Source organism: Patagioenas fasciata, chromosome 2 (assembly GCF_037038585.1).
Source record: "Patagioenas fasciata isolate bPatFas1 chromosome 2, bPatFas1.hap1, whole genome shotgun sequence".
NCBI classification, from domain to species: domain Eukaryota; kingdom Metazoa; phylum Chordata; class Aves; order Columbiformes; family Columbidae; genus Patagioenas; species Patagioenas fasciata.
In genome coordinates, this window is record NC_092521.1 from 148,423,919 (window position 1) to 148,439,560 (window position 15,642).

At 36.5% G+C, this 15,642-nt stretch overlaps 1 protein-coding gene across 1 annotated transcript in view; it reads left to right on the forward strand.

Annotated features, from left to right (window-relative positions):
- Positions 1–15,642, forward strand: part of MALRD1 (MAM and LDL receptor class A domain containing 1) — a 296,432-nt gene that overhangs the window by 86,111 nt on the left and 194,679 nt on the right. Inside the window, exons 11-15 of the mRNA XM_071805517.1 lie at positions 683–829; positions 3,815–3,924; positions 9,275–9,442; positions 10,093–10,213; positions 11,595–11,741. Coding sequence (XP_071661618.1) covers positions 683–829; positions 3,815–3,924; positions 9,275–9,442; positions 10,093–10,213; positions 11,595–11,741 — 693 coding nt within the window. The remainder of the gene's footprint in view (positions 1–682; positions 830–3,814; positions 3,925–9,274; positions 9,443–10,092; positions 10,214–11,594; positions 11,742–15,642) is intronic.

Genomic DNA, 15,642 nt, shown 5'->3' on the forward strand with positions numbered 1-15,642 from the left:
TTACGCTTGCAATAAGTGACTCAAAGAGTTACATGTGGCTCTTTGAGAAGCTGTTCCGCACTAGGAAAGAAAACTCTCAGATTATACTATTTTCTCGTCAAAATAATTAATTTCTCTGAAAAAATGAAAGTGTGTGTGAGATTTTTATACAGTTTAAGTTGTTCTAATCCATACCAAGTAAGAAAATGGTATTTTACTTCATAATAGAAGTTTCTAGGAGACCTAAATGATTTATAAACTTAAATCTAATTTTCAAAAACAAAGTGAAAGCTTCATTTATCTTTACTTTCAGTGTATTTAAAGCACTAAATACATTTGGGTTTTTTTCCACATAGTCATAATTAAATTTCTAATAAAATTAATCTTTAAAAAAAATATTACTTCCATAACCTACCAGCAGCCCACATACAGGTCTCATCTTTAATACAATATAGAGTATTCTGTCATAGATGATTTACTTTGTGCTTCCGAGTTTGATTGAGAAGGTCTGACCTGATCTGTTACTGCTATTTTTGGAACTTTTTGTCAATCTGAATGATCTGGATTTCAGTGAAACATACCGGTGCTTCTTGAAGACTCGTTCTTGAAGAACATTCAAATACAAAATAGCCATAGGCCTGGCATTAAACTGTTGCATTTAGTTCAGCTTAACAATATCTTACTGTTGTTCTTATTCTAACAGCTAATTACACTATATGTGATTTTGAGACTGACCTCTGTGGATGGAAGCCACTAAGCATAGGTGATGCTAACTGGAACATAATGAAAGAGCAGGCTCCTCCTGATAGTAGACTCCCTGGCAGAGGTCATACAACTCATAGTGGACATGGTGAGATTTCCATTTATCTGTTTATCTATTTATTTGTTTATTTATTATTTATTTATTTTCCTTCTGTGGTGAGTAGTTGTACTTGTAAATGGTGACAGATTGATAATAAAAACTGATTTGAAAGGGATGCTACATAGTATGTATACAACATAGTTAAAGTGTTACATAAAGCTAGTCTTCCAGGGATGCTTTTCTTAGGTTTGATTTGGTTACTATGCCTTTGAGGTATGAGATTTGACGCAGCTGTTATTTATTTGAGATACTGACCTTTGAACTGGCATAGATAACTTTGTTAATGTATATCATAAGCATTTTTGTACTCAATATTCACACAAGGGCAATTCTTGAAAATATTATTTGGACAAAAAAATACTGTACCTTTTTGTAAAGTACAGATAAATCAATCAGTTTTGTGTAAGAAAAATATAGTGAGTGTGATATCCTTTCAGGGGTAGTTCTTCCTTTAGCCCACAGTTGCCATACAATGCATTCAGCTGGAAAAATTGTATTCCAGCTGTAGGTTGTTTTAAAGTATTTTTCTGAAGTGAAAATGTTACTACAGAATACTGTATAAAACTAAAACTGCCTAGCATGTTTGTCACTGTAAAATAGTATTGACAAATATTCTGTCACTTCAATTTTATTAAAATGTATCTGTTACACTGTTCCCCATGGAAATTAGACTACTTTAAAATCTGGGTTACTGTCTAACATCCCTTAAAGTTAAATTTTTTTAAATTATGCATTTTATCTTACAGGCAGACCTCCACATGTTAAAGGAATGTGAAAAATAAAGTATTCCACCTTGACAATTCAAAAATAGAGAAATTCTAGGGTTAAAATTTACCTCAGCAAAACCTAGAGGGGCACGAGTATGTGCGTGCATGCTATATAGTAACTCTAACTGTACAGTCAAATGTCCTTTTCTCCACTGGTCCCCAAGTGATGTGCAACAAAGTTACCATTCACTTTTTCAGCAGCTATTTGATATTTCATTTTGTTCTCTTTCTAGAGTGGCGCTGGATCTGCATTATTGCATTTTTTTGCAAACATTACAGTGTCACAGCTTCTGAACTCTCACAGCTCCAGAGAAAGGCAGTGATATGACTGTGTCTTTCCCATGTGTGTTATTCTAGGTGCTGCTGAGATCTGAGGTATAATATGGCCATAATGAAGGCTGCTGGAAGAAACATCTGCTCTGCATCCCAAGCAGCATGTTAAATTATCCCATATGGAACTGTGTGCTGCTGCACTTCAGCTGCTTTGATACTTGAATCATTACAAGTTAGGTTCACATTTTTATTTGTTGCTGCAGGTTAAAGCTGAGAGTCAAGTAGATCTTGAGGTTCCCATGCAGCATCTCTCAAGCCCAGTAATACTGCATTCCCCATATAAGTTAGTGCAAAGGGTGTTTCTCGGGTGTTTCTCAGTTGTGTTTTTTTTTTTCCCATCTAGCATTGTGGCTGCTTCAACCACATCACTGCTTTAGAATTAGGCTTCCAGAATTTCAGCAAGTTTTTGCCAACATTAAATCAAGGTCCTTCAGGTTGCAACAGTTGCTTATGATACTGTTCGTCTGTCTTCTCACCTGGGGAGGGCAGCAGCAAATTTTGATTAATGAAGATGTGAACAAGGCTACTGTCACGCCTCATCTGTGAATTAAAAGAGGATCCTTTGAAGTACCCTTGCATTCCAAAGAGAGGAGCTGCCCTCGCGCTGTGCAGCGCAACACGTCTGTTTGCACAAGGAGCTGTAACGGTCACCTCTTTGTGCCAGCCTTGCTAAAGTGATGGGATTATTCATGTAGCGCTGGACCTAACCCTCTGCTTCATTATGTATCCATGGGAAATAAATGGCTGAGGAGTATGACTGTGGCAGCACAATAGCTGATTTTCCAAGATGTAAGGCAATATGTGTAATATCAATGCGCAAACAAGACTGAGCCTTTAGTGTTGTTTTGCATAGACTTTCATGAAAAAGTCTTGGTATTCAGTGAAGGCAGCACTGACGGCATTCAAAATATGCTGCTTTAGGGCCCCTTGAAGATGTTTATCCTTCCCTACCTTTGTCTGGAGCACATCTGCTGCAGTTCAAATCCAAAGGCAGTTCGTTTGCCAGAGTTCAGATTAGATCTTTAATTAAGCTTTCATCCCCACTAGCACAGGCAACAATGTGAAGTCTGTGGACCCCATGAGAAAATATAGCTTATTCCATTGGCTCCCATGGTCTGCAATATTGTTAGCATGCTTAAAACTGACTGGGTTGCACTGAGATTGAATACTGTACCCTAAAGGAAATTTCTTTTTGTTCTAAATTCTGTTTGAAACATTATTTAAGCCAATTAAAATGTGTCCTTTAGGGATCCCAGCTGACGTCTACGCTGTTTGATCTCCAGGGTGATCCGTGTTGCAGCTCCTGCAATCCCTACACTCGCCTCAGCCTGTGCAGAGAGGAGAAGGGCATTGTGCTGATGGGAAGTAGTTATAGTGTTTGGAGGATGGAGGTCTTAAGGTTTTTGCCTAAAGAGGGCAGATAAAATACTTCCAATAGTCCTGCATAGTAAAGCACTCACAGAAGCAGCATCTGAACACGTTTTGCAGCGCTCAGTATTTACTTCCTCAGGTTAAAGTACTTACAGGTACCAAGAAAAGGTCTTTTTAGCAATGGCTGCCCAGATACCCCTTTTTCCTTTCCTCACTTTCCTTATCTTTGGACTCAGTCATGTTCAGTTTACTGTGGAGGAAAGAGCAGGAGCATTTAACAATTCTATTTTGTCTCTGCCTACATGGATGCTGGTTGCCACAGCCTGTCGCAACACCCTCCTTGTTACTCACAGAGAATGAACTGACAGCAAAGTTGTTTCATTTGTTTACATTTATGAATAAGTTTTATGTGCCTCACAGAGCACAAAGTTAGCTCTCTAAGGTAGCTGTTTGCCATTGAAGCATGATATATTCCTCATATTTCTTTGATTTTTGTTTACAGGAGCATTCATTTACTTCAGTGGATCACATCAGATGAACACAAAGATGTCCATGTCTCATCTGGGGAGCCCTCTCCTTGTCAAGTTGTCCCCTGGACTTTCTTGCTGTCAGGTAACAGTTTGATATTAACTGTCCCCACCTTCGTAAGCTATCACTCGCCTGATGTGCAGATATGGTACTTTTCATGCTGTAAGTGTTGCTGCAGAAAAACTGGATCAATTTCAATACCAGTAGAAGGAGTTACAGACAAATTCTTTGGGAGGAGGGAGGTGCAGCAGGCTCCTTACTGCTTTACTGCCAAATTGTTATATCTGATTATTATGCACAGAATCACAGAGTAGTTTGTGTTGGAAGGGACCTTCAAAGACCATCTAATCCAACCCTCCTGCCATGACCAGGGACATCTTCTACCACATCAAGTTGGTCAAAGCCCCGTCCAGCCTGGCCTTGAATGTCTCCAGGAATGGGGCATCTACCACCTCTCAGGGCAATCTGTTCCAGCATTTTACCACCCTCATTGTAAAAAAAAAATTCCTTGTATTTAGCCTGAATCTCCCCTGCTTTAGTTAAAAACCATTACTCCTTGTTTTATTGTAACAGACCCTGATAAAAAAATCTGTCCTCATCTTTCTTATAGGCCCCTTTTAAGTACTGAAAGGCTCTAATAAGGTCTCCCTGGAACCTTCTCTTCCCTAGGCTTTTCTTTCTAAAGCATCCACCAGGTGACTCTGGTTTAAGCGTGCTTCAGGTTTTTGTATGCTGTGACAAGCACAGTTGGACAGCAATATCAGGGCCATATAGACTCACAGCCTGCCTTTTGAACACAAGCTGGTAAAGAGACACACTGTTGTCTACAGGCAGGAAAGACTCGCACATCCAGGGTCCCATAACAGGAGACCTGTGGTATGAAGTCGCTATGTATATTAACTATGTTGGTGTGACCTAAGAGAGTTGGCTACCATGCTCTAGACACATACTAAATTTCAACTGATGGTTTCAGGAGGATGCAGTACTTCAGAGTTTACTTTGAAGTGTTTTTTTTTTTGTCAAATGTCTTGTGGACAAGAGGAATGGAAAAGAAACCAGCCAGGATGCTGTTTGATGTGAGAAACTAGAAAAGGTACCTAGAGAAAATGGGTCAGGAGGAATAAAAAATTGAAAAATTTTAGATGAAAAATGAAAATACAGTTTCATAATGAGGATGTTGGAATTTTTGACAAAATATGTACAAAGACATATACTAAATATATATATTATTAGAGAACATAATGCAAAAAACATTCCTAACTGTATTTTTTTTATTCTTTTGGCTGCTGAATAAAATGAATAGGTCCTGCACAATTTTATAAGTTTTTTTTTTTTTCTATTCTGTAACTTTCGTAGCTTATGCCATGTTAGGCAGAAGCTAAGTTGTTAAATTATGGTGCTGTATTTTTTCTGCTGCTGCATAATGCCTCCTGATTTGAGAAGTCACATAAAAGAAAAGGAAAACATGGGCAAAGCTTGTCAAAAGAATTATACTGTGTTCCATGACAAAGACAGTCTTTAGAGAAATAAAATAAAATTTAGACAGATTGCTTAATTTTTTGGACTCTATGTAGAATAGAAACTGTAATTTTACTTAGAAGAAATTTTTTTAAAAAACAAAAATGTCAGAAAACAATATGCAGTACTTATAAGACCCAACAAGCAACAGAAGTTTATTCCAGCAGAACCCAGGTTTTTTTTTTTCTAGAGTAAGGGACCTGAAACAAGGGTTGGCTCAGATAAATTTCTTTTACTTGAGACTGTAGCTGACTTTGACTGGGCACATCAATGAGTTACCAGAGGTCAGCTGCATGGTTGCAACTTGTAGCTGAAGAGTAAAAGCTGCTCAAACAATTTAAGAACAGAACCCAGCTGCCATTTAATGCACTGTCTCAGTTCTGAATCTTCACATGGCTTTTAGTGTTGTAAAGAATTAGACACAAAATAGATGCAGAATGAAATCAATCAAAATGCTGCTGCAGGGAACATGAAAGGCCTCTCAGTATCCCATCAGCACCCTGCATGTTGCATTATCCCTGGGATACCAGCAGCCTTTGTACACTCAGTGCATTTGTTCAGGAAGTTTCAAATCTCTTTTGTAGACTTTGATACTGAGTAGATAAGCACCCTTTAGGTTCAGATTAACTTATCTCAGAACCCCTAAAGGCAAACTGGGAACAACTGGTATGTGAATCAGTGAATCATTCTAGTTAGATTTATTGCAGAGTTCGATCTGCAATCAAAATAAATACAAATGCAGCAGGGGTGCACATACATTTCTCTAGTTCAAAGTCAGAATAGAAACCATTTTACAGTATGTACATATTGAATGTAATTAAAATTCCCAGAATCAACAAAAACTAGGGCAAGTTCTTATCCAGCTACATGTGTTTGAAAAGAGACTCTTTCCGAAGACTGGAAGCCTGGCTTTCTGCCACATTTTCACTGCAGACTTTTAATTCTGGGAAAGAGAAAGGAGTATGGGTTGCTCATTAGGATGTGTATTGGTGTGTTATCCTTTCTGCGTATAAATGTGAGATGTTGCCCTCTATTGGATGTCCCACTGAGACGATAAAAGGATCTACATAAAGAGGTCTATGTTTATTAATAGCTTTACAAGTTCTTTGGCTCCCATTGTTGGGAAAAAAAAAAAAAAAAAAAGAAAATTGGAGTTGAGGGATAACAGTTTTATATTGTGTCTTACTGGCTAACTAAAGCTTAGAATTAACTTCTTTTTTGAAGCTCCTTGTAGCTGAGTCTTTTCTGTAGATGTCAGCTAAGAAACATCTTCATTTAGCTCAAGGTTTTGGAGTTGCAGAAGCAAATTTCTACTCCTAGCTCTCTGTTTATGACTCGTCAATAGACTCAGTAGTCACTGTAAAGAGGGACGGTAATTTTATTTCTTATGCAATGAAAACGCAGATTTTTTAAAAAAAACTGTTTTATAAACATAAATCTTATGTCTAGATTGTTTAGGGTACAGTTCTTCAAACAGCTGATTTTGAAAAATGTTTGTATACCTGCTGCTTTGTATCCCTTAAACTTTCTGGTGGGGAAAAATGTTACATGAAAGTATTTCAGTTTAGTATGGTATATAATACAATATTTAGTGAATGGGAAGATAAAGGAACACTATGAGAAATGGAGAGAGCAAGTCCACCACCCATGAAGCCAGAAGACATTAAAAAGTGAGTTGTAACAAAACCTCTACGTAACACAAGCAAAAAGAAAACCTTCATACATAGCGATGTTTCATCTTTGGTGTATTTGCCAATTTTATGGATTAAATTCAGAGACAGAAATGAAAGTTAGTGAGTCCGTATGCATGATGATTTTATCGGTCAATGATTTGAATGTAAATTCATCAGTCCTGTTCTTCCTCTTCTTTGGCATGCTAAGGGTCTATACTTATAACGGAGATACTAAAGTGATAATTTATTGAAGGCAAGACTTCTCTCAGGGTCTGGTTACTTGTAAACTACTGCTTCCCCTAAGGAAAAAAAAATCTCCTGGGGACAAATGAGGACAGGTGTGGAAGGGGACATTTTCTCGGACACAGCTGGAGATGTGCCCACAGGAGGAGGTCGTCCATGCTCAGAAGGTATGGCTCTGAGAGGACTGCGTCTGTGGGTGACCCATGCTAGGACAGGAACACGCCCAAGGAACTGTGGCCATGGGTGACATACTGGTGTAGCTGACAACACAGAGGGACTATGGCCTGTAAAAGCCCTGAGCTGAAGCAGGCGAAGAAGAGTAAGAAGCAATGAGCAGAGTAGGGCAACATAGAGGGAGCACCAGAAAGAAACTGTTACTCACGTGCCCAACCTCCTGCTCCACCTGTTGGAATTGAGCCAAACTGAGTGTAACCTGCAGCAAAAATTAGGGAAATTAAGATTAGGAAGGTGGCAGGCTAAGTGTTTGATGTAAACTGGACTGAGGAAGCAGGGGGAAAAGTGTTTGCTCAAGATTGTGTTTAAGTGTGTTTTTATGAATGTGATGGTGGTTGATTGGGGTTTTTTTGTGTGTTTTTTTTTTGTGTGTGTGTGGTGTTTTTTTGTTGTTGTTGTTGTTTTGTTTTTGTTTTTTTTTTTGGTTGTGTTTTCTTTTTTCTGTTTGTTTGCTGTGTTTTTTTCTTTTCTCAGTAGGATGACCAGTGATTAGAAGTTTATGCTAAATCACAATAAATTAAATTGACTGAAAATTACATCACCACTCTGAGGCTGATTTAACTGTTACAGTCCCTAATATAATGCTTTTCCATGACCTGTAGAACCTATTGTGTCAGCTGTCTTGCTCAAATAAAAGATTTGAATTGTTTCATGTCTAACTGAAAAGCTGGCTAACACATGCATCTGTGTTTGTTCTGAGGTAAAGATGAGTTTTCACTTATTTGTTATTGTCTTGCAAAAAATACATATGTTTCATTTGGTTGCTAGCTCAAAATGGCCTATGTTCTTTAACTCTGTTTAAAAGATGAGGTACTATGAAAAAATAAATGAAAACTTTCTCTCTGGAGTGTGGTGATCCAAGATTCACAGTGTAAGATTATATGAAGATGTGCAGACAACTGAGTGGGAAGAGCTATTTTTACAGTTCTTGTTTTGCCTTCACAAAGATTCAAGTATTATTAAGGATTTTGCAGGGAAGTAAGGAGTCTGCAATTGAAGAAATTTTAGTATTTCACTATGTGAAGAAGGAGGAAAGACTCAAGGGGAAGGAAAAAAGAAAGTGTTTGAAAATCTTGTTTCTTCCCTGCAGTTCTAAGTTGATTTTTTGTCTGTGTAGTATTTATATTAAAAAAAATATTAAATGCATCAGGTTTACTCTATATTGCCAGTTGAGGCATAGCAGACTGGGATTCTCAGTTTTCTGGTCTTTTCTGCTTGGCAAACAGGTTTTTCTAGCCTCGTCCTCCTGCAGTCATATTTTTTCTTCCTATATATTGGTCAATTCACTTATTTCAGGAGACCAATAGGTTATTTAAAGCATATGTTTTCAGATAATTTTCAGGTGTTGATTGTGGAAATAGAAGATCATAAGGTTTCTTTCATAAAAGCACCTTGACTGTTGCCCTTCTAAAATTAAAATATTTATGAAGCTGTCCTATATTCATCATTTGGGAAGAAAAATAATCTTTGAGATTGCTAAACTAAAAAGAGTTAAGAGGGGTCATATCAGCTGATCTTCATCATCTGATAAGCATGAGTTAAAAGTAAGTTTTAAAAATAAGCTTTACTTTTAATCTTGTTTTTATCTTTGGTCATAATACTACTCCTCAGCATGCCATAGTTTCACACATGTCTTTTATACCCAGGCTGTTTTGAGACCCGTCATGTCATTCTACATTATGATTTACATATATGAGTTGGTACTGAATGTACTGCAGATCAGTGATGTCGTTTTTAATGTGTTTCATTAAAAACTCTTTCAACAGGTAAGGTTTTGGTACCGGTTATCTCAGGATTCACAGCTTTCTGTCTTTAAGAGAACTGCACTGGATGGAAGTTTGGAAAAATTGCATGACATTTCAGGATTGCCTGAGATGCAGTGGACAAAAGTGAATATACCTGTAGAAAGTGCAGCTGAGGACTTACCTTTTCAGGTAATTAAAAATTACATTTACATTGCTTTCAAAAAGTTGCTTTCATATGACTTATAGAACTAATTTTATTTCATTATAACTACAAAAAGAGAACTTATTTAATGCCCATTATAAAAATAATTTCATTTAGCTTTTTAAATAGATGTGCCTATTAAAGAATACTGCCATTGTTTCAGTATTGTATGCATCAGAATCACCTCCTGGTAATAAAAGTCAAGTAGCACCACATGTTGTTGACTTCCCAAAGCATAATATACATGAAAATAATTAAATGGTGGTGTAAACCGTCAGATTTGGTAACCTTGAATAATTAATATAAAAAGGTGTGTAACTTTCAATGGTTCCAGCAGGAAGATGATTAATTCAAGTAGTGATGGCTTTTACCAGTTCAGATTGAAGCAAGGTCACCTGGGTTGCATAACTTCACATAAATGAAGTTAGTTATGACTTTGACAGTTGAGGAGTGAATTTCCAACTTTGATCAAATCTTAATGACAGTTTTTGCTGTCTAGTATTCCAAGTTGCTTATAGACAGTATTTACTTCCTGAGTACATGGAGTAAATTATAAAGGAATATATATATATCTACGTGTGTGTGTCTTTTTATCATGTCACCTTTAATGAACTAATTTATTTATTTGTCTTTACAGATTATTTTACAAGCTACCATTCTTACAGCAAATGCTACTGTTGCTGTTGATGACATCAGCATAACAAAGGAATGTGGAGTTGTGAATAAACCTCTTCTAGGTGCCAGTCAGAAAAGTGAAGGCAAGTTCTGTGGTTTTCAATACATTTTTCCCAATGCCTGTTATCTGTGACTATGGTTAGACTGAACAACTTCAGGGGACACCTGTAAAAATGTAGGGGATAATCTGAGGAAAAAGTCCATCTGCTGTTAGCCACCATCTATAATGAGAACTCTGGCCTTGTGTTATGCACTGGCTGCTATAAGTAATTTACACTAGCTCTGGGAAGTAAGCTGTGGTGGGAGTTTTTAGATACTACTTACTACGTAGTACCTTGCTCACATTCACACTTGGATGCAGAGACAGAAGCAAAGCATCGTACATCTTCCACCAAATATCATCATGTTATCTTTAAGGCAAGAGAGTGCACCCATAATTACTGACAAATACCTAACAAACAGTAAGTTCCCACCAAACTTGACTGTTTACTTCCACTCTGTAATCTTGAAGTGCAAACAGATGGAAACATAAAATAACTGTAACCTTCTGACTGCTGTTTCTGGTCCTCTTGACTATTAATGACTTTTCTGAAATGGCATGGGCATATATGCATCCAGTGGTAATACTGATAGTTATACCCAGCAGATATCCGAATTTCTTCTTTACTGGAAAATTTAAAGGCATGATAGAAAACTTCAGTGTCGTGTTTTGAGACTTCTCTGATCCCCGTATACAGTCTGAGTGATGGTAGCTGGTTATTTGAAGAAACATTGATTTTCTTCAATTATTTTCCCCTAAAACTCCCCTATTTACCCATCAGTCACAAGGGTATTATTTTCAGAAGGGAGTCCTTTGTCTAAAAAAAGTTCTGTCTAGATAGCAGTATGAGTATCTAAATAAATTAAGTTAAACAAAAAAGTTGAAAAGGGTGTCATTCCTCTCAGTTGCTACCTTTCCAGAAATCGAATGAAGTAAAACCAGCTTTATTTCCCTCGTTCATTGAAATATGAAGCGTTCTCTAATGTGTAGTTTGAGGTGCAAGCTAGTTTGCACAACATCATCATGTGTACACAACATCAAACTTTTGGCTTCTTGGAACATTCATTGTGACCTAAATGCAGAGAAACCACCATTACAGTAGAAAGCTCTTGTGAGAGCTGCTCCCGACTGCTGTATACAGCACCTCATCTCCGAGCTTCAGCCTGCTCCTTTAACTTCAAGGGGGGGTTGATAATTTTTCACACCAACGTTTGAATATTGTGGAGAATAATATATAGTGTAAGAGTATCAGACATTAATATCAGCTGTGTTTCTTATCAGTTGTGATATAATCTGGCTCACGTCATAGGTGATACAACATTCCAGATATTGTGTGCATTACTATTTTTGAAGACAAAACAGCGTATCTTAGAATTTTATATATGCGTGTGTTTTTACTTATATTTTCTTTTCTGATTTTTAAGGGAAAACAGAATTTGCTGATGCTAATTCTTCATCTTTTTACTGTCCACCGGGGTATTTTTCGTGCGGGAATGGACAATGTATTTCATTTGACAAATTTTGTGATTTTACACTTGACTGTTCAAATAACCGCGATGAAGCCATGTGCCGTAAGTGAAAATTTAAAAAAAAAAAATCTATATTTTTAGGATCCTATGACTACACTTTTTGTCCTATTTCTCAGGCTTTCATGACTTTGAAAATGTTGTAATTTAATTAAAAGCAAAAGTTCTTGAGAAATAATTATTTCATTTTGATTCTATTTTGATTTTTCACCTTTTTATTTTCTGCAGCAATTACTTCCCTCTTAACTTCAAAACCAGAAAAAAAGGCCTTTGATTAATTATTTACAAGAAAGAATTACTTAAAATATTTTATTTTATAACTCTTTATATGCTAAATATCAGGTACAGTGTTATACTGAATGAAGTCTTAATCTGTAAGAGATTAGAAGCTGATTCAGCAAGGCATGGTAAAATAAACCGAACAAAACTCATGCACACATTCTTGCCCATGTGTCCTCACACATACAAAATTAAGATTAAAAAAAAGAAAAAAAAAAAAAGAGGAAAATATGTTGCACTTGTACAAATTTGGTAAATTCTGTAGCACCACTGTGTAAGATGTCTTTTCTAAAAGTGTCCTGCAATTAGGCCTGAGAAACAGTGAGAACACATTAAAAATGCAGTGGCCACAGACTTGTGTTCAAATTTTGTGTTTTATATGCTTAATTTTGATGTGAAGATGTCACTGATAAAAAAAGCATCTGTGCACAGACATGGTCACAGATACTGTTTAAGTTGTGCCAGCATTTTCTGTGACTCCTTTCTGGGCCATGTGCCCTGGTTTACTGTGCATGGAAACTAAGATACAGAGACATATAAAGGGAGGTGATGCATTGTGGAGTCCTTCTGCAACGTACAGTCAGGAGAGAGCTTGCAAATATTCTGGGGCCTCTAATATGTAGCTTTAAAAAAATCTTTTTGATGCGTTCAATTAGTTGCTCTGCATAAGAAATTGTTATACTTTCCATGTTTGAAAATGAATGTCTTTCTCATTGAAATGTGCTATAGAAGTCATGATGCATTTTCAAAGCTAGCTGCCATGAGCAATATTGAGTATATTTTCCTTTTTTAGTTTAAATAGAAGATGATGGGTTCTAGCATTCTCACAAATAACAGAAATACAGTAGACAATATACTTACAGTATATTCTGACTGCGCTATGTTATGCATCACGAAGACTAAACTTCTTCACAGGTGCTAGTACAATACAAAATCCATGTTTATGTTCTATAGTTTTTATTAGGAAATTTGAGAGGTGTTGTTCTGATAAACAATAATCTATTTAACTTTCAGCTGATAAAAAAAATAATGACAGCTTCCATTAGTATTCATGCAATTTCTCTAAACTTTCAGCATCCCATCGTTCTTGGCTAAAGCACTGGTGTCCAGTGTTTTAGTTATTTAGAATGTTTTGTATCCCAACAATACAGAACTTGAAGTTAGGAAACGGAGTTCTCTTTTATTATCTAAGTTTTCGATTAGCTAAGACCAGAAATAACTACTAAAGGTTCCCTAGGTAGAATATCTTTCCTCTTATGGGACAGATGGAAGATAGGGGAAAAATTCTGCTGTTACCATGGAATAGATGAGGTTGTCTGAGGACCATCCAGTTTACCCCTCTGCTCAAAGCAGGGTACACTGAAGCAGAACACCCAGGACCTTACACAGTTGGGTTCTGAATATCTCTGAGAATCGAGGCCATGCAGCTGCTCAGGGCAACCTGTTCCAGTGTTAAATCACCCTTACAGTGCAACAAGTAGTGCCTTTATCTTCTCATTTTGCTTGACCCCACTGAGAAGAGGTTTACTGCTTTACTCCCACTCTGCTCACATTACTCATATTTAAACTTATTACACTCTTTTGCATTTTGATTCGCTTTGTGGTTTTTGTACTTTTCTTCAAAATGTGCTTATGTATCCCATGTAGTATTGGGTTCTGATAATCTGGATTGCTCTCTTGTTACCCTTCCTACGCTCAAGTAGTGGGATTTTGTTCTCTGACCAAATAATAACACTTCCAAACCAATAGTCTAATTAAAAACATTCTAAACAGATTTAGTTGCATGCAGCGTTTCCTTCACTGCTCTGGGATAAGAGTTACCAGTTAACTTTTAGTTCAAGAATACTAAAATGGATTGTGTTGACTGCAAATATGATAATTTATATTTCAAAATACCCTTTTTTTGAGGTATTCAACCTGTATTTCTATCTTGACATTGTATCTAAAAGTGAAGACAAATGTCCAGTTAGGTGTCCTAGATATCCTTAATTGCAAGCTCTCCATATGGCAATGCCTTTTCTTTTTCTCTAATTATATGACTGAAGAAAATTTTGCTGTACCTGTCTCACTTGTCCAGACTATACATGAACAATTCTATGCCAAAAGTTAAACTATGGACTTGTTATAAGTATATTTATGGTGATCTTTGCTCAAAATATATTACTTATAAATCATTGTTGTACTGCTGAGTTGGCTCAGCGTGTGTTAGCACTGCTGCTTGTAGTGTGGGAAGCAGAATGTAGTTACATAAATGTCTCTGCAAGTAATTTGGCATGTTGAGTATTGCCAAGTATTTTTGAGTATTTTGAGTATTTTGAGTATTTACCTTTCACCATGTTAGTCTGGTAGCCTGTGGCACTAGAATATCTCTTATTAATCTTCTATAAATGGTATTTCACCATCTTGACTTTACCACCTACAACTACCTTGTTCCTTTCATCAATAGTAACACTTTTTTCCCATGATGTTCCATCTGCTGGTGTTAGTCTGGTAGCCTGTGGCACTAGAATATCTCTTATTAATCTTCCATAAATGGTATTTCACCATCTTTGTGTTTACTTCTTTTTTAATAACCATCACAATATTCCAGTCATGACAGGATGGCAGAAATGTGATGAAACTGCTGTTAGATCTATCCTTGTACCATTACTTTCTGCATTTTATTATATAAATTCATGCAATTGTGTGTAAACATTACATTTTTCTCAGTCACTTTTCGTAATTTCTTAGCTTGGCTAAGCACAGATGTTTTGTTGACTTTACCACCTACAACTACCTTGTTCCTTTCATCAATATTAACACTTTTTTCCCATGATGTTCCATCTGCTGGTGATTGTATGCTCCTTAACCTTGTTAATTTAAGTTTTTCATCTCAGTATGAGAAGTAGGCAAGGATATTACATAGACTTAAAGTATCTTTCTAAATATTTTTCATTTAAATCTTTCTATTTTATATTCCAGTGAGGTGATTTACTTAGATGCTTGGGTCCACCAAGTACACTAAACAAGCAGAGACTCCATGTAATTTGCTTATCTCACAGGATCATCTCTTGAGTAATCTCTTGATTTTTATTATCTCTCAAATTAGTTCTTCCTGTCAGGACTGAAAGAATTCACTCAAAATCTTCACTTCTCAGAGTGTCTTTCTTATTTCAGTGTAGGTTTCCCACTTCTTGGAGGACACTATCTTTCTCACTTCTCTTCATATACAGGAGGGCCAGTAAATTTGTTCCCCTGACATCCTCTTTGGTCTGAGGTGCACATTTATGTTGTTGATCCTGACACATGATGACATCATTCTTTCTTCAAGATTCCTAGTTGCATTTTACAAAAATATATGTCTTCTTGAGAAAAGTAAAAAAAAAAAAAAAAAAAAAAGTTAAATATAAGCTATTAAATGTTCTCTTTCTTTAGTGCCACTACTACTCACTATTAGTTCACAGCTTTTCTTCTACAGCTGAACAATTTAGTATGGCTGTAAATCTATAATATATAACATCCATGCATTAAAGCAGAAGAAAAAAGCTACTACCTTTATCTAGCCTCAGATTTACAGCAGTGACCTAACATACATATCACATTATGTATTTGTGCTCTGGAAGATGAATGTACAGTATAATTTCTAAGGTCAGCATCCTACGCATTTGGTGAAGTCTAAATGCCCACT